Below are 27,157 nucleotides of genomic sequence, written 5' to 3'. Positions count from 1 at the left end.
TTTGGTTAGGACTGGCAGTTTCAAATAATGTTTGGCATAGAATTGACACTTTGAGAAGGCACTTACTTCAGATCCAAAGAATGGCTACACAAGGCTTAAAAATCACACATGCACACACGCGCGCGCACACACACACACACACACACACAAAGAGAGAATTGAATTTACTGTGCATTTAAAGTAAACAGCTTCCCCTACACACATTCTGGCTATTTACTACACAAGTCCTTTGTGCTTGCTAAGTGGTATTACAGGCAACCTCACTTGACAGATTTTTTTTTAAACAAGATCTGGTGATTTTGCCAGAAAGTTTGGTGCGGGATAGAGGACGGACCACACACATTCAATTATTTTCCTCCCTCTCAGTTGGCAGTGTGAGATTAACAGTGTGCATGGGACAGCCATATTTGCCTCACTCTTGTCCATTAGTCAGAGTTACTGCCTTACAAAGTGCACACAACTGGCCTCACTTGGCACAGACCATTCTGCAGGCAGGGCGCTGAGAGCATCTGAGTGACAAGAGAATGATTCATGTATGGCCACCCTGTGAGACTGGGAAGTGCTCTCCAATTCCCAGCATTAGCTACTGAACTACAGCAAAAAACAGCAGCATATTTTCAGGAAGTCAACAACTTTGTCTGCTCTTGGGATGTTTGCCACTCCCAGGGATCGGCACATGAGCCCAGATACTGTTAGTACATTGCAGCATCCTGTACAGTTGCTGCCAGCAGCACCATGCTCCATACAAGCCATGGGGCGACTCTGCTTTTCTCAGCATTACCCAGATGCTCCGCCAGTTGGCCTCCACAGGTGCCACTGTGTTCTAGCCTTGGGTCAGCATGAGCCCTGGCAGGAGGTGACTGTACCTGATCCTATTGTCTTTCCTCTCAAGCAACGCTGGTTCACACACTGGGAATGGGTGACTCTGTCCTTCTGCTAACAATACCCCAAACAGTCAATGTTCTCATTCACTGAATGCATGAGAAAATGACCAAACATGGGTAGACTTTCTGGTGTGCCTCCTCCTTCAGTAGGATCACGTTTTCTTCTGAACAATATAGACCCAATATAACATTGTCAGCTAGATTTTAAACTTACATCATTATACCCCTTATACTGAAACCCAAAGAATTACTCCTAGTTTGTGTCAGCGTCAAACCCCAGTCAACTCCAGCAGCAAACCCCAAGCCACAGTGCCAGGAGTGCTGCCTCTCCTCCACTCCCACGGCAAGTTCACCAAAGCTATTTCCTTGTCTCATAATGTAGCCTTGAGAGAATTTCTGTTCCGTTAAGGGAAAGGCATGTTGAATGATAGCATGTTTGAGGGTGCCGGAGCATCCAGACAGCTCAGAAGACTGCCATCCAGTACAGGATGTGAAACAATACAGTACAGGAGATTTGGCTACCAAGTCCTTCCCAAATGTGTTTATTGCAAGATCTGGCTCATGTGAGACTTTTTCTGGTTCTGTCAGAGATGTGCCCTACAGCTCAAGCTTAGCAAAGTTGCAAAAATAAATTGCTTTTATGCCCACAGTATTCTACAAATTAATTCATTGGAAATGAAGCAACATGTACTGGTTAGACTCTTGAGTCTCAATACCACCACCATTTCCCCCCTTTCCACCAAATTCCCACCTACTCTTGGCTTCCCATAGCATGCAGCTGGATTTATATTTATATACAGTATATATATACAGAAAGGAAAATTTCCTATACACAGAACCGTGAACCCCAAAATGAAAAGTACATACTTCATACATTTCACAGCAGTTACTTTTCTTTGCCATTTTACCTTGACAATAAAAGTTTGTTTCCCTGTTCACATAGACAGTTAGGGAACACATGAATCTTGGAAGTTCAGCAGACAAATCCAGTGGGTTCCAGCCTCTTGTCCAACCCTTGACTTCATCTGCATGTTAAAGTTATATTGCAAGGGAAAGGGGTACTATACTTCCCGAAGTTCTCCAGCCCACAAAGTAGTCCTCAGACAGGGTGTACAAACTGGTAGACCAGCCGTTGGGAGATGTCTGGTTTCCTGATTATCCCTTTCTTATAATATTGCCGGATGGAGCGACTCAACTTGTCATAGTTCATGGCAGGCCGGTTCTTCCGAATTCCCCATAGACGTGCCACTTGTGCAGAATCTTCAATCTTGAATATACCTAGAAAGTAAATATGAGCAGCAACAGAGCCAATTATAGCATCTGTTTTCACAAAATCTATTTACAGTCTAACCATAATCTACTTCCAGGCTCTATTACAATATTTTGAATCAGAAGACTGGATAATTGAAAAGACAGCATGTTTAATGAGCAGCCATTAACATCAGGCTGCAAGCAGAATAGGTGAGAGAAGGGATGGGGGGCCACTCTGTTGATACCAATGAGACTGAGAGACCAGTAACGTTTGGTGCCTCCTCCTCTTGAGCTTTTCCACCCCAGCTGGCTATTAGAAGAACTTGTAGGTAGCAGCTCGTTAGGAGTCCAAAGCTTGAGGAGTCCTCTTCAGACGAAGATGTTTGGAGCTCCTACAGAGAACCCCACTCCACCTGAAGACTTGGGGGAACTAGCAGTAGTCCAAAGGCAGCTGAAGAGCCCTCACCTAGGCTCCCCAAGAACTCCGTGCTGAGTCCTGCCTTGATCATTGCTGATTCTCCCCCATCATCCTCTGGACTTCAGGAGTAAAGGTGGGCAGAGGATGCAGCAGGAAGCCCAGAATCAGGAAGAAGGAGAAATGCCCTTTTGGCTGCCAGACAGTTCTATCACTCAGGAAGGTCTACTTTGGAGAAAGGATCTACTCAGGAGGAGGGAAAAGACCCAGCTGCAAGCAATGACCCAGCAGAGGACCAGAGCTGGCAGCAACAACATAAGCCTCCCAGTCTCCTTTGCACCTTTGCTGGATGAACAACTCTCTTTTGAATTTATTATTGATGTAATCTATTGTTCTATCTAGCCCCTTTGCTCTGGAACTCCTGGGCTCAGCCCCAGATCTACCTGGCCCACCTCCTGATATAGCTCAGACTTTGGCTTTAGCTGCCACACCAGATGATGATCATAGACAGAACTTTACTTATTTCCTCCTCCCTCCCAGTCCATTTTCCTTTTGTGCTATGTTTTTTTAGATTGTAAGCCTGAGAAAACAGGACTTGTCTCTTTTTAGTGATCTGTGTTTTTAAAGCTTTTATTTTTAACTGTTTTTAACGTTGTTTTGTTTTAATGTATTTTAAGTGTTTTTATGATGTTTTAAAGTGTTTTTAGCATTTCTGTTTACCGCCCTGGGCTCCTGCTGGGAGGAAGGGCAGGATATAAATCAAACAATTAAGTAAGTAAATAAACCATACATATATGAATCATGAGCAGTGGAGACCAGAGCTTTCACTCCAATGGCTTAATATGCCAGGATAGTAGAACTACCACCACCCAAAAATGTTTGAGCTTATAATCGCATGGACAAAGCCTGGAGATGAAGTGCTATGCCTCCAAACCAGGGAGCTGCTTTGAATTTTCATGAAGGAATCAACAGCACTCACCTTTCTCCTTATTAAGCCAGCGAATGAAGCGCCCATAGTTATGAGGCTTCAGCAGAAGCTCTTTCAGAAACTGCCATAGGTGAATTGGCTGGCCTGAGCAGGATGAGTCCACCTCACTGTCTGTCCAGTTCTCTTCATTCCCTATAGCAAGAGTGTACCAGACTCAGTTAATTATCGGAAAACTCAAATTACCTTTGCTAGGAGTGTTTTTGGTCAGCTTGGGCTGATGTGCCTGCCAGCTATATCCATTCCTAGAGAATGCCAATTAGACTACTGCAATACACTTTGCATAGGGCTGCCTTTGGAAAGCGTCCAGCAATTTCACCTGGCAGAGAATGTGGCAACTTGAAGTTTGGCTAAAGCCAGTTTTCAGGAACACGTGACACTCCTTTTGCAAGAGCTATACTAGCTTCTCGTTTATTTCCAAAATTGATTCAAAGTGCTGGCTGTCACCTTTAAACCACTACGTGGCTTAGGACCAAGCAGCCTAAATGACCACATTCCCATATGAGCCTGCCTGTCCATTAATATCCACTGGAGAGGCTGTGCTTTCAGTCCCAACAACATCTTAGTTGTATTTAGCTGTGATACAAGAGAGAGTTGTAGTACCTACCAGTAGAACAGCTTTCCCTTCCTGGTGACCTCCACATGCTGTGGACTACAACTCCTAGCAGCTTCAGACACTTGTTTGCAAACTGCCTTGAGTATTTTAATGGCAAAGTGGGGTGCAAATATTTGAATTAAAAAACACCCCCCAAAGTAGTCAAGGTCCACATTTTCTCTTTTTGCCACATAGCAAACAGACAACATCATAAGTAGAGCCCAAAATGGCAGTAGCTGTTGCTACTACTAGTAGTTGTATTACAATTCATTTATATAGCGACTAAAAAACACAACTTGATTTATTAAGCCTCTTTAACTGTACCCCAATATCTACCCAGCTGTTTCTACTCTCTCTCCCCCATTGATTTATTGCTTTGGTTATTGGTGGCAAGAGTGAACTCACCGCAGTAATGCATCTCTCCAGGGGCAGTTTTTTCCTTCATCCAGGCAGCTGGAAGACAGGCACAAATGTCAAAGGATGGTCCAGTGGTCAGGCCATTGCCCTCTGACTGGTCCAGTGTTCCCACTCTTGAGGATCTCATTTGGATGTCAATGACTTGGATTTGGAAGGAAGCAAAATACCAGTTCCTTGCTCTGTGACAGGTCCATCAGCCCACCCATCTTTCCACCATAGAGTGCCTCATATAGAACTATTTTAACCCAAAGACTTGCTGTCTCATCAGGCTGAATGCTGGCACAATTTCAGTAAACCTGGCAGCAAGTCAATGGTACAGAAAGATTCATTAGCACAAATTATTTCCCTTTCCTTGAAAAGACAGTCTTTCAGGAATATTTTGGAGGTGCCCAGGTAGTACAGGAAAGTGATCTTCAACTTCCCATCATCCCCAGCCAGCTAAGCCACTGGTCAAGGGATCATGGGAGTTGTAGTCCAACATCTGGGGTCCCAAAGTTGAAGGACAGTGATATAGAAGGATGCTAATAAGAACAAGACCCTGCTGCTGTAATCCAGCCTGAATGTTGTTCTTCAGAACCAAGCCTTTTAGTTGTATCATCTTTTTCCCAGCTCCATCACTAGGTACCTGACTTCCAAATGTCCAGATGAGCATGCAAGACATCACCACATGCTGGGGACCGCTGACGGAACTGCTCCTCAGACATGGCACACAGGTCCTTTCCAGCCAGTTCCTGGAATGATTTCCCAATCTGAGGCAGCCGGTACTGATGTTCTGTCCATAAGATCCATTTCTGGACATTTCCTGGACTCCAGTCTGCTGGGTCTACAAGAGAAACAAAGAGCTATATTCCAAATACAGTTCATATTTGCATGGTGAGAATAAAGTACAAACACATTCTCATAGTCTCTTACTGAATGAATATGAAACAAAATTATCAAGTTGCTTTTTACTTTAAAAGTCTACAAAAAGTTAAAATGGTTGGCTTTGTGCATAGCTCTGCCACTATGCTAATACATAGCTTTTGAGAGCTTTTTCCAACCCTTTTTGCTATAGCTTTTGATGTATGATTGATTTTATCTCAAAGCACTATCTTTGATGTCAGTGTGTGATCCCCCAAGCTACCATCTTTCTTGGTACAGCACTTGATTATATCACATAGAGACCCAGAGCCACTGGGGGAGCAGAAGTAAAAATGAACCAGCAATGATTTTTTGTAATGACATGCGCATGTCATTATGCATGCTACTTGCTATTACACATCTGTCTTTCCCTGAAAGCTCCAAGAAACAAGGGGCAGATTTATATCATAAACAGTTCTCGGGATTCTTTGAGGGAAATCATGTGCTTTAAATGTGCACTGGATGTAATGTAAATGTATGGTATGGATCTGTCCAAGGTCAAAGAAGTCTTCTGCAAGTTGCTCAGGAGCTCTGTGCAGGGAACAACATTACTAACTCCGGCACAAGTGGGAACAGAAGCAAGCTACTGATGCCTAGAATAGCCTACTCAGCTATTGTGCAATATGAGCATAAACATTCTCATATCCATTCCCAGAGATCCTCTTCAAATGGAAAAATGGGACATTGATGAATCAAGAGAAAGGGAAAGGAAGCAATTCTGCTTGATAAGAAGGTCCCTAAGGACAAACTCAAAATGGTTAATGAATGCAAGTCCCATCCTATTTTTCCACCCTCTTGTTTTAGCAACAACCCAGATTCTTTCACCTCCTAGCCATGGTGACTGCTCTCATCGTGCATTTATTCTGCTTAGGTATCCCCAAGTCATACTTAGGGAGGTGCCAGAAGCAAAGAGTCCACTTCTGATCTCTACCATACACAAAGTATATCCTAGTGAGGAACGTAGAGACTACCCTTATGAGTGTAGCTATTCTCTGAACTCAGAACTGTGTTTCACAAACCAAGTGCTTTTCCATAGCAATGGAAACAAAGAGATTTGAGGGGTATTCACATGTTGCATTCAACCATGTAGCTGAATACACAAATAGCTAAGCTGTATGCTCATAGTTATTAACATATAACATGTAATGAGTGTATAGTCGGAGTACCTGCATAAACAATAGTTGAACGGTATAAATAAACAAGGGTACACAAACAAGGGTACATGTGTAGACACAGCTTGTACCTGTGTTTGGTATAATGTGTGAACAAGCGCCCTTGACAGAGATAGGGGAGGGAGGGAAAGGAAACTAATTCTTTCCTGGTCCAAGCTACTCTGTCCTTTCAGTGACGACATGCTGGCTCTGTGTGTCTTTGTATGTATAAAATATATAGTTGCAACAGGGAATGAGTACAATTTCAAGAGACACCAAACTACTGGACCAGCTCAGGAGCACATATTTCCCCTTGGTCCATGCTTATTGATCTTACAGAGCTTTAAAGTGTGAAGTTCCATTCCCCTCTGCTTTCCCAAATACGCCTCCCAATGAGTAAAAGGAGAAGATGCTTGAGGTACTCACCTGCAGCAATATTGAGAAGCTTGCAAGCTGTTTCAATGTCCTTGAGTACTTCACCCACCACCATGCTCTGCACCTGCTCCAGGGAGTGCTCCTCCAGATGAAGGCTGGCTTGGTAGTCCATATCAGGTGTGAGGCTCAAACCTTGACTGTCAATGATAGGGCACTGCTCTGGTTCTTTAGGTACTTCTGCCCTGCCCCCTTGACTGCTGGGCTGCTGGCTTTCACCCAGACCCTTAGGAACCCAACTGCTATTGTCCGGGTAGAGCATATCAAAGTACTGAAGACAGAAGGTAGGTAGGGTTTGCTCAGGTGTGGCAGGGGGGCTAGGACTATCAAGGGACCTCCAGCTCTGGCTGTCAGGGTCTTGAGCAACAGGCAGCTTCTCCAGGCCAGAAAACAGCAGAGGATTGTGAAGGTTGACCTGGCTGTGTGGCAGAGCGGTCAAGCCTTGGTCAGCACTGCCCATCACTCTGCACAGGTTTGTCTCCAGATCTGTCATCAAGGAAAAGGAGAAGAAAGGGGGGGGATAGAAATACACACATCAGTCAGAAGGGATGGTTTGATAGTAATTTCTCCATTTCTGCCCAGTGATCAGGCACAATGGAGGGGAGCTAAGCCTGTTAACAGGAAAGAAACCACGAAAGAGTCACTCCATGGACAAAGAGACCCCTAGATGAAAATAGGTTAAATAGCTCTTCAAGGGCCCAGGCAACTCTTCTCTTTTGGGTCATTTGGCAATAAGAGGGCAGGGGAAGGAATCCTGTCAGGGAGGGCAAGGGGATAATCAAATGCAGAAGAGAGAGTTGCCCATACTCAAGAGGGTCAGATGATAACTTTATGGAGAGTGAGGGCAAATATCGTTCTACTTTCCTGAAATGTAAGAATGAGAAAAAGAGAGGAACCAAAATGTTTAACACTGGGAATTCATCAAATGGCACTTGTCAACACAGACAGAAAAATCAGAGATAGGCACAAACCACATTTGGTGCTAGAGTTTGAAAATTCAGACCTGAGGGTCTTCTTTATGCACAATCTGGTGTGTTTTGGTTTTTTTGCAGTGCTTTTTTGGTAAAAAAATATGAGGTGCTGGTACTGATACCATGATAAAAGTGCCATGGGTGCCAGCACAAAATGGGTTGCTATGGGCAGCAAAAAATGAGGTCCCAATACCCCTTAACAGTGAGGAGTACTATTACAAAAAAGCACTGGGTTTTTTTTGGTGCATGAGTGTTCCTATTTATTTATTTATTATTTGTTTATTTCTTATTTGATTTATATCCTACCCTTCCTCCCAGCAGGAGCCCAGGGCAGCAAACAGAAATGCTAAAAACACTTTAAAACATCTTAAAAGGACCTTCAAATACATTAAAGCAAAACGTTAAAAACATTTTTAAAAAAGCTTTAAAAACATCTTTTTAAAAAAAAAGGATTAAAAACATTATTAAAGAAAACATGTTAAAAGCAATTCTAACACAGACGCAGACTGGGATAGGTCTCAACTTAAAAGGCTTGTTGAAAGAGGAAAGTCTTCAAAAGGCACTGAAAAGATAGCAGAGATGGCGCCTGCCTAATATTTAAGGGGAGGGAATTCCACAGGGTAGGTGCCGCCACACTAAAGGTCCGCTTCCTATATTGTGCAGAACAGACCTCCTGATAAGATGGTCTCTGCAGGGGGCCTTCACCTGCAGAGCGCAGTGATCGACTGGGTGTATAAGGGGTAAGACGGTCTTTCAGGTATCCTGGTCCCGAGCTGTATAGGGCTTTGTACACCAAAACTAGAACCTTGAACTTGGCCTGGTAGCGAATGGGCAGCCAGTGCAATTCTTTTAGCAGCGGGGTGACATGTTGGCGATACCCTGCCCCAGTGAGCAGTCTCGCCGCTGTATTTTGCACAATCTGCAGCCTCCAGACCAACCTCAAGGGCAGCCCCACATAGAGCACATTACAGTAATCCAACCTGGAGGTTACCAGTGCGTGGACAAGAGTGGTCAGGCTATCCTATTTATTGCCCGTAACTGCACATTGCCTCTCAAAGGAGCCCACCTTGGTTACAGGACAAGCTAATTTCCAATGTAGTTGAAGTACAATATCTCAGACCTGCTCAGATGGTGAGACTTCCTCCCAAATAGTTTGTTCACTGTTTGTTTGTTTTTGAAAAATAAGATTTGATAATATAAAATGCTGTGGCCATAAGAGAGTGAGAGTGAGAGATGTCCATGTCATTCTGTGAACCTTTACATTTTTAGGGTCCAAAACAAATTCTGCAGAGGCTGTATGTCAGGTGAAGGGAAACTCCTGCTTATGTGAATATTTACATATCTTAAATTGCCCAGTGACTAGCACTGTAGCTAAACTAACATTTTAAAATGCCAGTGGGTTGGAACGCACAGCTGACAACCCTGCAAGTAAATGTTGGCTGCTCATATGGTACACAGACCAGAACCTCACACTGTCTTCTCCTGCCCGAACATACCCCCCTCTCCAATTTTAATGGCAGCAGGAAAGTGAAGGTCAGAATTCCCGTGGAGGTCCTCAACAGAGCTGCCTCCAAGCAGATATTTTAGAACGATTGCTTTCAGAACATTCTCTTATCCATACCAGGTGAGATGCCAGTATGGGGCCCTTGGAGGACCTTTGAGAGGGGTTTGTTTGTTTGTTTATTGGATAAGCCCAAGCTATGTAGACAATAACTAGCTTGCTCCTTGTCCCATGTTGCTTTGCCTTCTAAGAGTTATTGTATTCTTATTATATTGTTAAATGTGAGCAGACAGTTGTTTTTCTTGTGTCCCCTCCTTATTTTTTTCATTTAAAAATTTGTATTAAAAATAAAAAAGAGTAAAGGAGCCAGGTGTGAATCAGATTCAAGCATATGTGTACATAAAAGAGTACACCTCTATGCTGTAAGTTCCCAGCCTGCATACGTGTGCACATGCAGGGATAAAATCTACACTGAGGGTGGTTATGCACATGAGTGAATTGGAACTCTTTAACCTGAAGTAACTGTGAGGCCATGCTGAGCCTTGCAGTTCAAAGCCACTAGGATTTCTGTATGGGCATAAGCAAGATCAAGAAAGCTATTTCAGAATCCATAGGTCAGGCTACTTAAGGGCTAGAAAGCGGCTATCTACGAAGTAGATGACTGTGCAAATATTTTTTCAGCTCCCTAAATTTCCCGTTTCCCTTTGAAGCCTCATAGGGAATAATATAAAAGTGGAAGTGTTACATTTCCAAAACCTGGTTACGTTATCTAAAACAGAGGACGTCTTCTAACACCAGATGCATTTGCTCACCACAATTTTAATAGCTGTTGCATAGTATCTTCGCATTTAAAACTACCCATCTGAAAATGCATATCACTGGGTTATCCAAAATGCATGTAAACAGAATAGAAAAGACACTGTAAAGGCAACCCACCTCCATACAAGTTCCAAGCACCCATGATGGCTGCTGTATGTGTACTGAAAATGGATTGCCAGCACAGTGTGTTCTAGTTTGCTGCAATATCTTCTTATCCAGAGCAAACACAAGGGTCACATCCACACCATACATTTAAAGCACTCTTATACCACTTTAACAGTCATGGCTTCCTGGGAACTGTAGTTTGCTAAGGATGCTGGGAACTGTAGCTCTGTGAGGGGGTCTCTTAACAACTCAGTGACTTCCAAGATCTTTTTCTAAAGATTTGTCATCAAACCAGACATAGGTGAAGTGGTGTGGATTGTGCCATCAGAGCTTCCTCAACTAACAACAGTTAATTTTATTAATTCTTCACTTGCTAGAAAAGTAGATTTTTTTTAAAAAAAGTATATTCAATAGAATAGGGTTTTGGTATCTTACCAAGTATCAGAGACAGGCAAGGTGCACATATTTAGATGGCCAGAGTGGATGCAGCACATAGCAGAAACTAGAATTTGGCTTTGATCCTAAACACACCTACCTGAAACAGGTAACATCTACTGCATTTATTTCCAAATAAACATATACCAAGTTCCAAGTATCAAGGTTTTGATAAAATGGCAGGCTGGGCATGCCCTGAGACCTCACCACCACAGCTTTAGACATATCTTCACAACCTTCCTGAGGGGATGCAGACAAGTGTCATTCAAATATTCAAAGTGCAGATCTGAGACTAGCTAAATGGACCAGAATGCCTGTGGCAGCAGAAGGAATAGAACCCAGATCTACTAAATCTCAGAATACTGCAGACTGCAGTATACACACCTGGCCTGGCACAATCTCTCTCAAATAACTGTCCTGCATGCCAGCTCATCATGAACTGAATGGCACAGGTGACATCCGATGGATTATTGATACACAACCATTTCAACCCCTGAAATTGAGATTTGAGGAGCTTGATTTTCTTTTAATCCTTGCTTTAAAACATCCCGTCCATCTGTTTTTGTACAAAGAGGCCTGGACTCAACAGAGAAGGGGATGAGCCTGCTGGATTTCCATGGCAACCTTTGGAACTGTCACTAACCAAACAAGAAAGCCTGCCTGTTCCCTGAGGCTTTAAAGGTGGGGAGAAAGAATCACTCCAAAATGAGAAAGCAGTTACAAGGCGGCTGTTGGGGCCATAATGGCCAAATGTGTGAGGTGAAATCTATAGCTCACAAAATGGAAATGCTGCCTTCAAGTCGATTCCGACTTATGGCAAACCTATGAATAGGTAAGAGGTGTTCAGAGGGGTTTTACCATTGCCCTCCTCTGAGACTGAGAGGCAGTGACTGGCCCAAGGTCACCCAGTGAGCTTCATGGCTATGTGGGGATTCGAACCCTGGTCTCCCAGGTCATAGTCCAACACCTTAACCACTACACCAAGGGCTCTTCTTTTTATGGGTATTTCCCTCTTTCTGCAAAACCTTCCCCGCCTTCAGATTAAGGTAACATGTCTGTCAAGGAACTCTAGAATCTTCCTGTGAGATTGCAGAAATTGTCCTTCAGAGCTATCGTGAAGCACACACAGATTAGTGACTAAACTAATCACACAGCAATGACCATAGCAAAAATAGCATACATATGCCAGAAATCTCAAACCACCACATTCCAAACAGAATCTGTTATCCAATGTGCCATTCCTAAACTCGAATGATAGGCTCTTGCTCTTTAAAAATTAACACATGCATCAATGTGCAGAAAAGGTGGATTTCATACAAATGTACTGGGAAGTAAACCCCATTTAATGAAATCAATGAAACTTATTTCCAGGTAGGTATGCATAGGATTGCACTGACACTAAACTGGTGTACAATTAATGCATATCAGATACGCAGTGGTAGTATATGCCCTGGGTTCCAATAATACGTAATTCAGGACTAAATTTGTTTAATAAAGGCTAATCATATTTTGGTCACTAGCTTTTAAAAAATTCAGTTTTACGGATTTCACTTTTGAAATCAGTGAATAAATAATGATAAACATTCTGTTGATCATTTTTTTGCTTGGTTGGTTTCCTTCATACAACTGTATAAAATTAGCTTGGTAACTGTTGCAATATCTCCAATCAAAAATATACTCCTGGGGGATACAGAGCTGAAAAAAGGCATATTCTGGCCTCCAGATGAGATCAAGGGTGACCGGGAGACTACACCTCCACCCTCCCAGGAACAATACCATAGCAAGAGTGAGACGAACCTGGCTCCATCTATCAGCCAGTGAAGGTACAGCTACAGGGAGCTTGATTTTCTCTTTTCTGCTTGTAAGAAGACTCTGATTCTGGAATTGCAGAGCTAAAGGAAGGCACATTCTGCCACCAATCAGAAGAGCAAGGGCTATGGAGAGACTGCCTCCCCTGCTTCCAAAGAACCCCACATCAAGCTGGCCTCAGCCAGTGAAGGGGCAGCTGCTTCAGTGTTTGCTTATGTTTTAACATCTGCATAGTATTTAGAAAATTTTAGGCACTTATGTAAGAATATCTAATAGTAACAATAACAACAACAATTTATTTTTATCCAGTAATCTGCAATACTGACTTTCACAACAGTTAGTTGTGTAATGTCTACAACTTACACAATTATTAGGGGGTAGACTTTGGAAACAGCTCAGCAGGCACACTTGGAGAAAATGGGGATGGAGAGCAATAGAAAAGCCTCCCATTTTCATTTTCCAGAGACTTCAATTTCACTTCTGCAAAATAGGCATGAATGGCCCTATCATCAGGAAGGTGGAAATATAGGTATTGGAAGTGTCACAGGACCTGGCTGGGCCATTGTTGAGATACCTAGGAATCATAGGTTTCATTTAAGAATAGCAGTAAAGGAATCTCTTGAATCTGCTGAAGTCTTCGTTGAGCCAAATAAAAGTGCCCTTTGTGTAGGGTTTTTATTTGCAGAAGTGTTCTGTACAGTACAGTACTATCTTTGCTCACTTCAGTGTGCCAAAAAAAAATTCATTTCCTTGCTGCTGTTCCTCCCAGGTGTGTGCCTAAGGGCTGGATCTATATTTGCTTCCCAGCATGAATGATATATCGTTTAAATTAAGACAATTAAATGTCACTTGTTGCTGCAAGCTACAGACCCATTATTGGCCAATCAAAGACAACTGGAAGAATGAATCCTACAGTTTGATTTGTTCTTAAAGCAAACCAGGCATGCATGTTCCTACTACTTATCACAGAGTGGCCTGACATCTCTAATTTGCTGTTACAAAGGTTTCCTAATTATCTCTGGGAGGAATAATTAAATGAAATTAAAAACTCGTGTGGATCTGCACAGCTACATCTGAAGTAAAGATATGTCCCTCTGTGTTACAGATTTAGAAAGTGGAACACAGGAGAGGTAAAAGGATTTGCCGGAGGTGACACAAACACATGAACTGTGGAACTATTTAAAAAGCAAACAAGCAAGCAGGAGTTCCAGACCTCCATCGTGTATTTGGATCACTACTCAATCCTGTCTTTTTCATGATATGATATGATTGAAAATTAAAACTGTAGCTGAAATTAATATCCTGAGCTAAAATAAAACATATTTCAAGAAAACTGATCAAGTTTTTAGAAATTATAATGATGTTTGTAACTCTGGAAATCAAATAAATACAAATCAAAGCACAATTTAAAAGGCTGACATTTTAAAAGCCGTATCTCTGTCGTAGATCTTTGAAAGTTTGGCTCTTCTTGCAAAACAAAACAAAACTCTACAAGAACATCTTAACCTAAGCAAAGCAAGCACTCCGTTCCTTCTTTGCACAGGCAGTACAAGTTGGTTTCAACTCAGACTTGCTCACACAATCTAAAAAGCATATATTTCAAACACTGCATTGACAAATCAGGCAGAGATGCTCAAGGGATTGTTCAACTCAAAGGCTTCCATTAAGATTGAAGACGGTGTCCTTTGGAGAGCACTCAGTAAAAGTACAAACTGCTGGTATATATTTTGGCACATATGCCATTTATACATTTAGCCTAGTATTACTACTGGGGCGGTCCACACCTCTCCAGGGTCTCAGGCAGAGGTTTTTCCCATTACCCACCACTTGAACTTTTTATGCCAGGGGCTGAACCTGCGACCATCTGCATGCAAAACCTGTGCTCTGCTACTACTGAGCTATATTCCCTCCTCATATTTGGGAAGCCATAGTTGTGGCTTCTAAATCATGGAAAGTGGTCTCTTTAATGTAACCATTTCCAACAGCTGTGATGCTCCAAATGTCCTTAATATGCTCAAATTATTTGTTCTTACTGATTTCATTTACACTGTGTACAGTAATGGAAGAAAGGTGTGATATAAATGTAAGAATGTAAATGAAATGAAAGTGGCATACGTGTGGATCCCAGACAGTAACCCATCCAGGCACTCAACAACAACATTTATTACGGTCAAAGACCCATATAGTATACAAATTATACAACATATAGAAATAAAATAAGGGTAAAATAAAGTTCGGATTAAAATGAAATTGCATCCAAAGTACATTACTAAAATTTCGAGACCTTTCTTAGCCAGAAAACAAGGATAATCGTGTTTGTTGAATTGCGTAGATAAACTTAGCTACTCGCTGGGAGATCCCTCTATCTACGCCTGAAAGAAGATAAGATATTATAGTATCAGGAGGGTTGTATACCTGACTTGCAAGTAAAGGGGATAGAAATTTATTACGTATCTGGGAATATAGGGTACAGTTTAGGAGCATGTGTTGAAGGGTTTCAATAGAACCTGCTTCGCATGGACAAAGGCGTTGCACATAAGGACGGCCCACAAACCTTCCTTCCAACAGTGCTGAGTGTAAAGAATTAAACCTAGCCTTAGTAAAGGCCAGCCTTAACTTAGGAACTGTAAGGAAATCCAGATAAGGGGCGGAATTGCCAAAATCCGCTTTTAATTTCAAAAAAGTGGGAGAACATGTTTTAGAAGCCATGGCTATAATAGATTGCAGATCTAAGTCTTTAAGTCGGGTCCGAATTAGAAATTTAGTCGTGTTAGAAGATTGGGATGATAGATATTCTCCCGAGAGACCTAACCGTGGGAGTTTTGCAATAATTTTTTTATTCAAGTTAGATATATATACATCGTTCCAAAGGGCAGAAAGATATCCAGAGAGAGGGTTAAGCGCTAATTTGATCCAATAATTAAAAGCCATCAACCATGCCTGACACTCTAGGGAGATAAAACCACACTCTAATCTAAGGGCTGCCGAGGCAACACATCTAGGTACACCCAGCACACGCCTTAAGAAAAGGGAGAGGACTGCTTCCACTGAGGAATTAAATGAGTGTATCCAAATCGGTGCTCCATATAAGAGCTGGGGAATGACTTTACCTTTAAAGACCTGAATAGCGGCTGGCACATACTGTCCCCCTTTAGAAAAAAAGTATTGCAACAGACCCTTTACTGTGTTCCGGGCATTCAAAATTGCCACTCTTATATGGGTAGCCCAACTCAACGAACAGTGAAAGATAATGCCTAAATATTTGTATTGAGAGACCTGTTCAATTTGATGACCATTAATTGTCCAGGAGGAGGATGATATGCATCTAGAAAATACTAAGATTTTTGTTTTGGAAAAGTTTATAAACAACAGGTTCTCACTACAATAGGTCATAAAGGCCCGTAATAGTCGTTTAAGTCCCACTTTAGAGAAGGGCAGCGTTGTCTGCATATAAAAGCAAGGGACATCTTGCTTCAGCAATTTTTGGGGCATGGAATTCCTGGGAAAGGCAGCATGCTTTCAGGTCATTTAGGTATAAATTGAATAGCAGGGGGGCTAGAACGCAGCCCTGCCTCACCCCCATGTTAGAGGGGATTGAATTAGATAAGCCACCCTCACGGCCACAACGAACACGTAGAGAAGTGTGTTGGTATAGATTATAGATCAGGAATAGGAGCCTTTTGTCAATGGACGTGTTTGCTAACTTGGACCAGAGTCTATCTCTGGGGACGGAGTCAAAAGTGGCTTTAAGATCAACAAAAGCCACATAGAGTCCGTTTCCCCTTGGCTTATTGTATTTTTCTGCAAGATGACTCAGTACAAGACAGTGGTCAAGAACTGAACGTCCTTTCCTAAACCCGGCCTGCTCTTGTCCTAAAATCTCATGTTCCTCCATCCAGGAGACAAGTTTAACTTTCAAGTAGGCTGCGTAAAATTTACCTATTACCAATAGTAGACTGATAGGCCTATAGTTGTGGGGGTCCTCTCTGTCCCCTTTTTTAAATATGGGTACAACTATTGCTTCACGCCATGCAGCCGGAAATTGACCAGTGTTGTTAATTCTGGTGAAGAGGTTGGCTAAGATGGGAGCCCACCAGTCTGGGAAGTTTTTTAACAATTCTGGAGGAATATTATCTGGGCCAGGCGCCTTAGCCGTTTTCAACCCAGCAATTAGATCTCTAACTTCAGCCTGAGAAACAGGGAGCCAGGGAGGAAGGGCCATAAGATCAGGGGGATCAAAAGGGCTTAAATCATTACCTCGGGGTTCTGCATAGATAGAGGTAAAATGTTGTTCCCACACTTGAGGGGGGATATTACATAATGCAGAATGTGAAGATTTAAAGGCACTGGAGATAATAGACCAGAAGTTTTTGGAGTCCTTAAATCTTGATACATAGATTAAAGTCTCCCAATCCCTCTGCACCGCCATCCTTTTTTTATTGGCCAGCAGCAATTTATATTCCCTTTTGATAGCATAGTATTCAGGAGGCAGCTGGTTGAGATTTTGGTATCGGTATTTCAAGTAGGCCATCCTTAGCTGACGTTTAAGGGCCAGACATTCAGTATCGAACCATTTCGGGTTAGCACTCAAGGTTGTTTTAGCAGCGTGCGGGTTCGGGAAAAGGATGGCATTTAAATTTAAGATTAGAGAAGAATACTCATATAGAGCATCTTGAAAATTATTAGAATTCTTTAAGTTCTCTGAAATGGACATTGCCATCGGGGATAAGAAGAAATTTTTTATCTTAAGGGCCAGGGATGCCGACCATATGGTCCTTTTGCCTTTAAAATAGGCATTATTGAGTGTGGAATTATAGTGATTTGTTAGGCACGGATTATCAGGGAGAAGGCAATTATGTTAAGTGGAAGATGATCACTGTTTTGTCTATTACCTACATCAAAAGCAGAAATTAGTTTAAATAGTGGAAATGAGATTATCGCATAATCGATTACGCTGCTTCTGCGGTTAGAAATATAGGTGTATTCCACACAGCCATCTATTTGATCAAGGCCATTTAGAATTGTCAGGTTATGATTGCCTACCAGACGTGCTAGGCAGATCCCCCCATAATTAATCCTATTGTCCTTCGACTGTCTGTTAAAGGCAGGGATGAGATGTTCACAATTTTCACCCGCCATAAATTTGAAGAAAAAAGTGCAGCATTGTTGGGGCCTATCCTCGCATTGAAGTCCCCCATGATAATCACATACGCTCCAGGATGGGTGGACTCCTGATCTAGCAGATAGTTATCTAACTCATCCCATATCTGGTCCACGTGAGCTCGCGAATAATTAGGCTGAGGAGTTCCACTTCCGGTAAGACGCATCCACCTCTTTCTTTCTCTCCTAAAGTGAACTTTAAAACCCTATTAAGGGAGCTGTTTGGAGAATTGAACTTTTTATAAGGATTGTGGAGTAAGGAGCAAGGAATAGGAAGAGTTGTGGGTGTAATCCTGATAATAATTTACAACTCTAATCTCCGATTGCCGAGTACAAGGACGCTGACACGCAGGAGGCACCGCCATTAATCTTCCCTGTTAACATTCGCACCTGACAAGTAACTTGGAACTGTCGGACACAATTGCATGCTTGCCCATAGCAATTATTCCTGTACTATCTTCAAACCAACCGGAGAACAGAGCTTGTTTTTATTAAACTACTCAGAGTACGGAGTGCAGAGACCAAATGGTTATGACCAGAAGGAACTATCAGGAGCTGGGATTAACGCTGAAAGATACTGAAATGTTAAGCAATGCTTAAACTAAAATTACGAGCTACTTTCCGCCTGCACGTGACTTATTATCTTCACCATCACAGACAATACTAACTCAACATCTGACTTCACAGCGGGATGACAAATGGACCTTAGGACATCCCTTAGCTGCTAAATCCTTTGTGACCTTTCCAGATGCTAAAAGCCTTGCAAAGGAGTTGCAGGATGTGGGTCTAAACTTTTCCTTGAATGTATCTAATGACAACCCCCCATCAGAAATCATAACCATTGACTTCTATTGTCCTTTCAATCAATGACCTCTCCAGAGAGCGAAAAGGAGCAGGGAATCTCCCCTCCACTTGATTCTGGTCAACAATGGTACTCTGCCCTGCTTGATGAATTCAAGTTGATTAAAGCCTATATCTTAGAGACTAACAATCTACTCACTAAGTTGGTGCGGGCACTAATGACATCCCAATGCGAAATAACAGGAGCCCACAGCCCCTCACTGTCACCAGTTCCCAGTCTCGAGCAGTCTCACAGTCACTCCCGTGGAGCAGGTAAGAAAAGGGGCAGAGGCAGGAAGAAACAGTTACCTCCAACCCCAAAAACAAATAAACCAAAAAAACCTAAGAATATTAAGAATTCGAAGTCTCATAACCTAGAGAAATTGAATTTCAAACCACTATTTAAACTGTTGGATTCCTCAATGGAGGAGAATCCCCAAAGAGTTCATGGACAAACAAACTTGAGAAAATCTGTTTCTTTGAATACAGAGTCATCTTACGATCTAAAGAGCCCCTTTTCTGATGTGGATAAGCCAGAAAGAGTTTTATTAGTGAAGAGCCATCCAGCAAGTAGGGGCGAGGAAAATAGAAATTATCAGAGCCCATGGTCCCTAGAACTACAACCGGAAAAGCTGGTCATTTCCTGTAACCGAAGTGTCTGTGGACGACGCCCCTTATACCTGAGCATCTCATTTCTGGATAATTGCTTTTGACAATTTACGTACGCTTCGAGACGCATTAATTACATCAGGTCAATGAATAACATCTCTCATAATCCGCATGACTGGCGTCTGATTGTCACTTGCCATACGTGTAAGGAAGCCAACCAAATTCTCAGCATAAGAGACAGTCTAGAAAAAAGGGGGATTTTTGTCCAAAGATACTACATCAGTGCTGGTCCCCCGTCGCCACTAATCGGTTCTTTCGCTCAGCCTTCACCTACAAGCACTGCTATATCAGATGTAACCTCAAGGACCAGTAATTGCCACCACTCGGCTCACTCAGTCCCGGATATTTCAGATCCCCAACTTTCTCCAGCTGGCGAACCTCTATTGATGCCAGCCTTACTGCAGGATCTGGAACCAGAGGAGCTTCAGCTTACGGAACTGTACTCTCAACTCCCAGAGTTTGAACAACCGGCACTTATTAATAAGCTGTGCCAGCTGATCCAACGTCTCAGAGCGGTAGACAGTACTCCAACTCTGCTAGATGTCCCCGCCTCAATCATTCCAGCTGGAAATCCACTAAACTCTATCTCAATGGATACTAGGAATTATAAAGATATACCACTTATTCAACCATCAAGGGCAGCTGTGGAACGGGACAAAGCTAGGTTCCTACATCCGGAGAAACTAGGTACCTTTACCAAGCAAAAATCATCCTCAACAGAAGCGTGGGGTTTCAGTAATATCCAACCTGGCCACTCCCAGAATGGTGCAGTTTTATGGGATGCTGCAGGATCCCTAAATCAAATTTCGGAAATAAATTGACATTCTTTAGCCCTAGTACCTTTTTTTCCAGTGATGAGACAAACATCCCGCAAGATTCGTTTCACACTCACAGGCCTCCTCCACCATCTAATCCCGCCCTTCAGCTTTTGTCGTGGAACATAGCTGGCTGGAGAAACAAACAAAACGACCCAGAGCTGATCTCTTATCTTAATAAATTTGATATAATACTTTTACAAGAGACTTGGGCAACCTGCAAACCTTCCCTGAACAGTTTTTCTTCTAGGCACCTTCCAGCGGTGTCTTCGGTTTCAAGGAGAGGTAGAGCAGAAGGGGGCCTGGCAATTTTGATATCAACTGGCCTGGCTATCCAAGTCAATGATTTGCAGCCCCTGAATTCCATTGCCATGGCAGTCCTTCTGAAACTCAATGCTTTAACTATACTGTGTATCAATGTATATATGCCTCCTAATTATTCGCGAGCTCATCCAGGCACTCAGATCTGCTTTGCTTCAGCAGCCTCATGTGTCTTCAGACCATATGCAATTGTTGGGTTCATTCCTCGCACATCCATTTCCTCAGGATGACATTGGCAAGGACACTAATATGATTGTCTCTACTGCCTTATAGGACATGGAAATGTTTGATGTACAATTGCTCACAGATATGGTTGAACATGCTAGGTTCTACCAGCAAAAAAATTGAGTGAGCTCTGTATTTGTATTGCTTTAGAAACAGGCCTGAATGTACATTTAATCCTGCACAAAAGGAGAGGAAAAGAGAGAGCAATCTTAAAATAAGAGTATTTTTTTAAAAAATACTTTCAACAAAATGTTCATGCAGGGTACTGGCATAGATCTTAGTGTTCATAATTAAGTTGATGTGAAGAAAAATATGAACATGGCTCATGGTTGAGGATGCTTCTTCTAATTTCCTTGTGTCTATATGGATTGTCCAGATATATGAGATCTTGTGGGCTTTGCTGCAGCCAATCTGGATCAGTGATAAAAGTCAGCATGCAACCTCCTGAACAGTGTGCTGCTGGCTCAGGCTGAGAGGAGAGGAGAGGAGAGGAGAGGAGAGAGAGAGAGAATTTATGCTTTTACAGGAAACTGTAGGACTTCTTATGCAACATGCTGTCTTAAGTCCCAGAATGCCCAAGTTCTTGTTGGGAGTTCCAAAGCACCAGCAGGAGAAGCCAGCAGAGACTGAAACAGGAGAAAGGGACAAGCATCATAATAAATCTGGGACACCGAGATCCCAGGGACAGTGAGAGCCTAAGCTGCAGAACATGAGATGTGAGCAAATAAGTTGCGCCTCTGGTTTCCAGAGTGCATGGAAGAGCTGACACAAGAACTCAGGAGGTAGGGAAGAGGATCTAAGGGATTTGTCAGCTGTGCACAGCTAATGTACATATGTGCTGTACTGAACTGTCATGCAGGACTAGCCCTGCCATGCAATAGGGTGAGCAGTGACCTGCTTCAGATGACACAATGAGGAAGGATAGATGAAGACAGGAACCGGTGTTTCAATGGTGCAGCAGGACTTTTCAAAGTGTTGACCCTAATAGTGGAGGTGCGAGAAAGGCATTTGGACTAGTACTGCTTTCATGTCTGATTACAAATACAAACCAGACAGCCAGAAACATAAAGATCTTAAGCTAAAGGAGCTAAAGGATATTAATTAGAGTCTTCCAGATTTTTTAAACAGGCTCTGTGTGTGTGAGTGTGTGAGTGAGTGAGTGAGAGAGAGAGAGAGAGAGAGAGAGAGAGAGAGAGAGAGAGAGAGAGAGAGAGAGAGAGAGAGGTTATAAGTGTGTAGTGATGAGCTCAGGGAAATGAAGCATGGATGCTGGCCATGCCTTGCCTTCCACAAATAATGCTATAAAAGTGATGCAAGGTACAACACATACTTTCAGTTTTCACACACAGACACACCTGCAACAGCAGTTCCCCACATTAAGTCAATGCAAAAACATCTTTGAAAATGGATTGTGCAGAAGTGGTTAATGTTTTCATGTGTAACCCATCCAAATTTTGTTGTAAGCTGCCCTGATAATGTATTTGAAGGGCAAGGTATACATCTAGATCAGCCTTCCCCAGCATGGTGCCCTCCAGATGATGTTAGATTATAACTTCCATTATCCTTGACCATTGGCCATGCACACAGGAGCTGATGAGAGTTTGAGTCCACAACATCTGAATGGCAGCAGGTTGGGGAAAGGGATCTAGACAGATACTGAAATGCAATATAATGACAGAGGGCCCCTCCAGACTGATATTTCATTTTGTGTGTATTCTGCAACATCTTCTTGACAAAATAATAGTACTGTAGTGGTAGATTTATTCTGCTTCATTATTCTGTTTCATCTGTTCTGTAATGCTTCCCCAATGCAACCATATTAGTGCTGTCCAGAATGGTCATAGCACAACAAAAGTGGGCAAAAAAACAAAACATTTGTGGTCTGAAAAGTTATGGGATTTCAGCAGGATGTTACAGGATATGCACTGAACATAAGAACACAAGAGTCTGCTGGATCAGGCCAATGGCCCTTTTAATCCAGAATCCTGTTCTCACAGTGGCCAACCAGATGCCCAAAAGCAGGACCTGAGAGCAACAGCATCCTTCATTAACTGATTTGAAATGAAGCAGTATGACTGCCTCAAAACTTTTGCAGGCACAAATCATAGTGAAAGTAGGATCATGTATGACCACTCATGTGCACAATTATTCATGGATATCCAATAAAAATGCTTTCTGGAGGGACCCTGAGTGCATTAAGGAAGAAAGGAGATCATCTATGTCAAATGGTAAGGTCAAACGGAAAGAGATTTTTTTCTTGGTTGGCAGGAGATACACACATGTGCTTCTGTGATTACCTTATTCCTTAGTTCCATGCAAGAATGCCCACAGATCTAACAGCCTCTGTACACAGAGACCTCATATGCCCAGATATAGTGGCTGATGCTTGCTGTATGTTGTAAGTTAACATATATTTCATAGCTGGTTCATAGCTTAGCCACTCACTGCTTAGACAAATAGCACCAATTAATAAAGGAAATTTAAGTACCATACTCTTGGACTTACACTACACTGATCTCTGAACTAGGTACTGCAATGCAGGAATAATAACAAAATCATTGTAGCAACCTGAAAGTAATATTACAAGGTTCTTATAAGAAGTAGGCAAAATAGGACAGGGTTCATCAGGAAAGGGTGAAAATTATTGCATCATTATGCCAATGTGCAAATCTGGTGCATCCATACCATGACTCTAGTATGCTCTGCTTCTCATTATTTTAAAATACAAATACTAGATGATAAGGTATAGAAAGATATCAAGTATTACTGAAGATGCAGACTACCCTACATAACAGCAGAAGCTAACTTAGTTGAAGACAGTGGTGACTGGTGGCTCCATGTCAGTGGGGCAGTAGAATCTGCCCTGGGTTTTAGTCAAAACTGTCAAGGAGCTGTCCACGGTGCTGAAGCAAGGAGCTGTCCAGGGTGCTGAAACACCTTGGCAAGCTCCTTGACAGTTCAGACTAAAACCCCAAGCATTAACAACATTAACATATGGCACAGATAGTGCAAAAGAGGGCTTTTTTGTGTTACATGGGACAGCAGTCACAAAGAGCATCCAATAAGGACATTGCCATGCTGGAAGAGGCTAAAGGCCCATCTAGTCCAGCATCCTGTTGTCATAGTGGCCAATCAGATGCCTATAGGAAAACTGGAAGCCAGACATGAGTGCAACAGCAGCTATCCTCACTTGTGATTCCCAGCAACTAATATTTAGAAGCATATGGCCTCTGACAGTGGAGAAGAACATAGCCATCATGGCTAGTAGCTTTGGTCAGCCTCACCCTCCATGAATTTGTCCAGTCCTCTTTTAAAGCCATCCAAGTTGGTGCCCATCACTGCCTCTTGTGGGAATTAATTCCATAATTTAACTATGCACAGTGTGAAAAGTCCTTTCTTTGTCTGTCCTGAGTCTTCCAGCATTCAGCTTCATTGAATGTCCCTGAGTTCTAGTATTATGGGAGAGGGAGAAAAATTTCTTCCTATCAACTTTGTCCACACCATGCATAATCTTATACAGTTTTATCATGCCCCCCATTTTTTCTGAACTGAAAAGCTAAATTAAACAATAAAGTTAAGAGGCACCAAAATGATTCCCCCCCATACGATACACAAATTTTAGGAAGCCATTGAGAGAATGCAATAACAGCTATTGATAACAATAGATTCAGACAAGGATTAGTAGACACTAGACAAATGGCTAGGCTACCATCCTCTTGCACAAGATGACCTAAAGTAGACTGTCAGAAGTTTAAAAGATTTGCTCCTTTTATATATATATATCGATGAGCACTTTAGGTCTTGCTTTATTGCTGTTTTTTATAGTTGATTTTAATGTTTCTTATTATTTCCGTTTTTAGCATGCAAGTTGCTTGGAGACACTTCTCTGTAAAATGATAAAATCATCATCATCATCAGTGGTGGCTGGTGCCCATTGAGACTACTGGGGCGGAAAGCAGAGAGGCCAACAATAGGTGGAGCCTGAGCCAATGATAGGCAGAACCAACTAAGTCTAATTTTGTTCCCATATAGAACTCAGCAGGGAGGAGGAAGCTGACAGCCTGGGCCACCTCCTGGACTGGTTGTAAGTAAGAAGGCAGGCAGGTGGCATCTGGGTGAGCATAGACTGAGGCTGGTGAAGCACTGCCCCATTTGCCCTAATCGAGAAGCTTCCACTGGTGAAGTTATCAATAAGGACTCAAGGGACTAAGTTCTTTACATAATTACATTTTTACTTGTGTAACCAAATATTGTCTCTGTGGGAAACTGAATATAAATGAATGGTTGAATCTGACCCAGGAAATGTATTCCTACAGAGTTTATCCAACTAACTGACATTTTCAAACTGACCCCATTCTGTGGGGCGGTCTGTGGATGGATTATGTGGGTTGCATAAGGGAGAAGCTGATAAAGCTGATACAGGTATGGTCATATTTCATCATATGGATTTGGAGTTGGCCTGTTTGTCCCTTCCAGCATGTACTTCAGTTATCCTACAAAGGCCATGCATCTTTTCCTGTCAGATACCCTGAAGTCTGGCTCTCTGCAGGTCAGGGACTGTGCCAGGAACAATGGCAGATGCTCAGAAAACTATTGTTTTTTGGGGGGGGCATATTTTATCATATGGATTTGGAGTTGATGGCTTGTTTATCCCTGTTCAGAAAACTCTTTTTTTGGGGGGGGAGTAATACTTCAGAGACTAGGAATCCCCATGGGGTGCTTGTTCCTCAAGGTTTCCCAGAGAGATGTTGCCCAGCTCCAAAATTCTAGTTTATTTGCACTGGATTAAATTAAGGCTTTAACAAATCGGCCCTAAATCCAGCCCCCATGTGGTTTCCAGCACAAAAGAGAATCTGGTAACAGCTTGCAAGGCCTGAATCCTGAGAAAGCACTTTGCCAAATTATGACAGTGGGGAGTTGCTTGGAAGTGGGATTAGATCATACTCCTGCCTTGACCACAAGCAAAGGAGATAATAAAGAAGAATGCCAGGCATTTTGAGGGCCTGACGTCAACAGCGCTGCAGCTGCCTGTGGGCCTCTCCCTGTCACCCTCCATGTTCAGGCTCTCCGTGTCCTAGTCAGAAAAACACAGAAGAAAGCACCTTGAAGAGGTACACACTGACACTGACAAGAGGTTTGTATTCTGCATGTAAAGGCTGCAAGGATTTTCAGTGGTTGCCACAGAACTACTTTCCCAGGAGCACACAACTCACTCTTAGTAGCAGATCCCAATTCTAACCTAACCTGCAGGGCTTTCTGCTTGAGATCGTATAATGGATAGAGTTAACATTTGCTGTGCTGCACCTATCTTAGCTCTGCATTTGGTTATCCTTCCCCAGTCACCCTATTAAATAACCCAGAGAGTGGAAGGATGCCATTTATATTTCAGGCCACTGGAATCTTCTCAGGAGGAAGGAATGAGCTCCACTCTCTAAACAGGGATGGAGAATCTCAGGCTTGGAGGCCAAATGCATCCCTCCACACCTCTCTCTAGCTGGCCCTTGGGACTCTCCCCAGGCCACACCCTTCACTGGCTCTGCTTTGCACCCCAAGTGTTTTTGCCTGGCTGGAATGCATCCTTGAACTCTGACAGTGGCTGTTGCTTGCTTAGATGGAGGATAAAAAAGGAGTATGTATCAAAACTAGTCTTCTGAACAAAGTTCAAGGTTCTGGTTTTGGTATACAAAGCCCTATACAGCATGCAACCAGGATACCTGAAAAATTGTCTTACCCCTTATATGCCCAGTTGATCACTGCTGGTGAGGGCCTCCTGCAGATACCATCTTATCAGGAGGTCCGTTCTGCACAACATAGGAAATGGACCTTTAGTGTAGTGGCACCTAGCCTCTGGAATTCCCTCCCTTTAAATATTAGACAGGCTCCATCTGTGTTATCTTTTTGGCACTTACTGAAGACGTTCCTCTTTCAACAAGCCTTTTAAGTAGAGACCTCATCCCAGTCTGCATCTGTGTTGGAATTGCTTTTTAAGATGTTTTTAAAGCTTTTTTAAAAATATGTTTTTAACGATGTTTTGTTTTAACATGTTTTTAATTTGTTATTTTAATTATACAACCACAAGAGTGGCTGTATACTATAGCCAGCATAGATTTTCTGCATTCTGCAATGTTAAATTGAAAATACCCCCCATGCCATTCTGATGCTTCCCATAAACTCATTTCAAAACAAAACCTTACAAAACTTATAGTCCTGAATTCAGAAACACTTGCTTAACAACCCTCTAAATTTTCATGGCAATACACAAAACAGTCAGAGAGAATCAAGAGTTCAAAGTGTAAAAAGAGAGAGGGAAACACCAGACCCCTTTTGGACTTTTTTCTGTCCGAGTTCTCCTGATCTGTTGAAATTAATTAAAAATCAGCCATGTTCACAGAGTACCTGTAATCCTATTACTGACCTTGTCTCATACTCTGACCTTCATCTTCTGCAGTTTAAACGT

The 27,157-nt window shown here is 42.4% G+C and overlaps 1 protein-coding gene across 3 annotated transcripts in view; it reads right to left on the bottom strand.

Moving 5' to 3' along the window:
- Positions 1 to 1,421: 1,421 nt before the first annotated feature.
- The window catches only part of SPDEF (SAM pointed domain containing ETS transcription factor), a 49,647-nt gene continuing 23,911 nt past the window's right edge, over positions 1,422 to 27,157 (bottom strand). For all 3 annotated transcript variants that reach the window (XM_061630394.1, XM_061630395.1, XM_061630397.1), the window contains 5 exons: positions 7,025 to 7,516; positions 5,173 to 5,370; positions 4,536 to 4,583; positions 3,530 to 3,670; positions 1,422 to 2,162 (listed from right to left, as the gene is read on the bottom strand). In XM_061630394.1, coding sequence (XP_061486378.1) covers positions 1,984 to 2,162; positions 3,530 to 3,670; positions 4,536 to 4,583; positions 5,173 to 5,370; positions 7,025 to 7,516 — 1,058 coding nt within the window. In that variant the 3' untranslated portion in view covers positions 1,422 to 1,983. The remainder of the gene's footprint in view (positions 2,163 to 3,529; positions 3,671 to 4,535; positions 4,584 to 5,172; positions 5,371 to 7,024; positions 7,517 to 27,157) is intronic.

The sequence above is a fragment of the Rhineura floridana genome, chromosome 6, assembly GCF_030035675.1.
Source record: "Rhineura floridana isolate rRhiFlo1 chromosome 6, rRhiFlo1.hap2, whole genome shotgun sequence".
In the NCBI taxonomy this organism is placed as follows: domain Eukaryota; kingdom Metazoa; phylum Chordata; class Lepidosauria; order Squamata; family Rhineuridae; genus Rhineura; species Rhineura floridana.
Note: the sequence above shows the minus strand (reverse complement) of the source record. Positions and strands in the feature narration are given on the sequence as shown.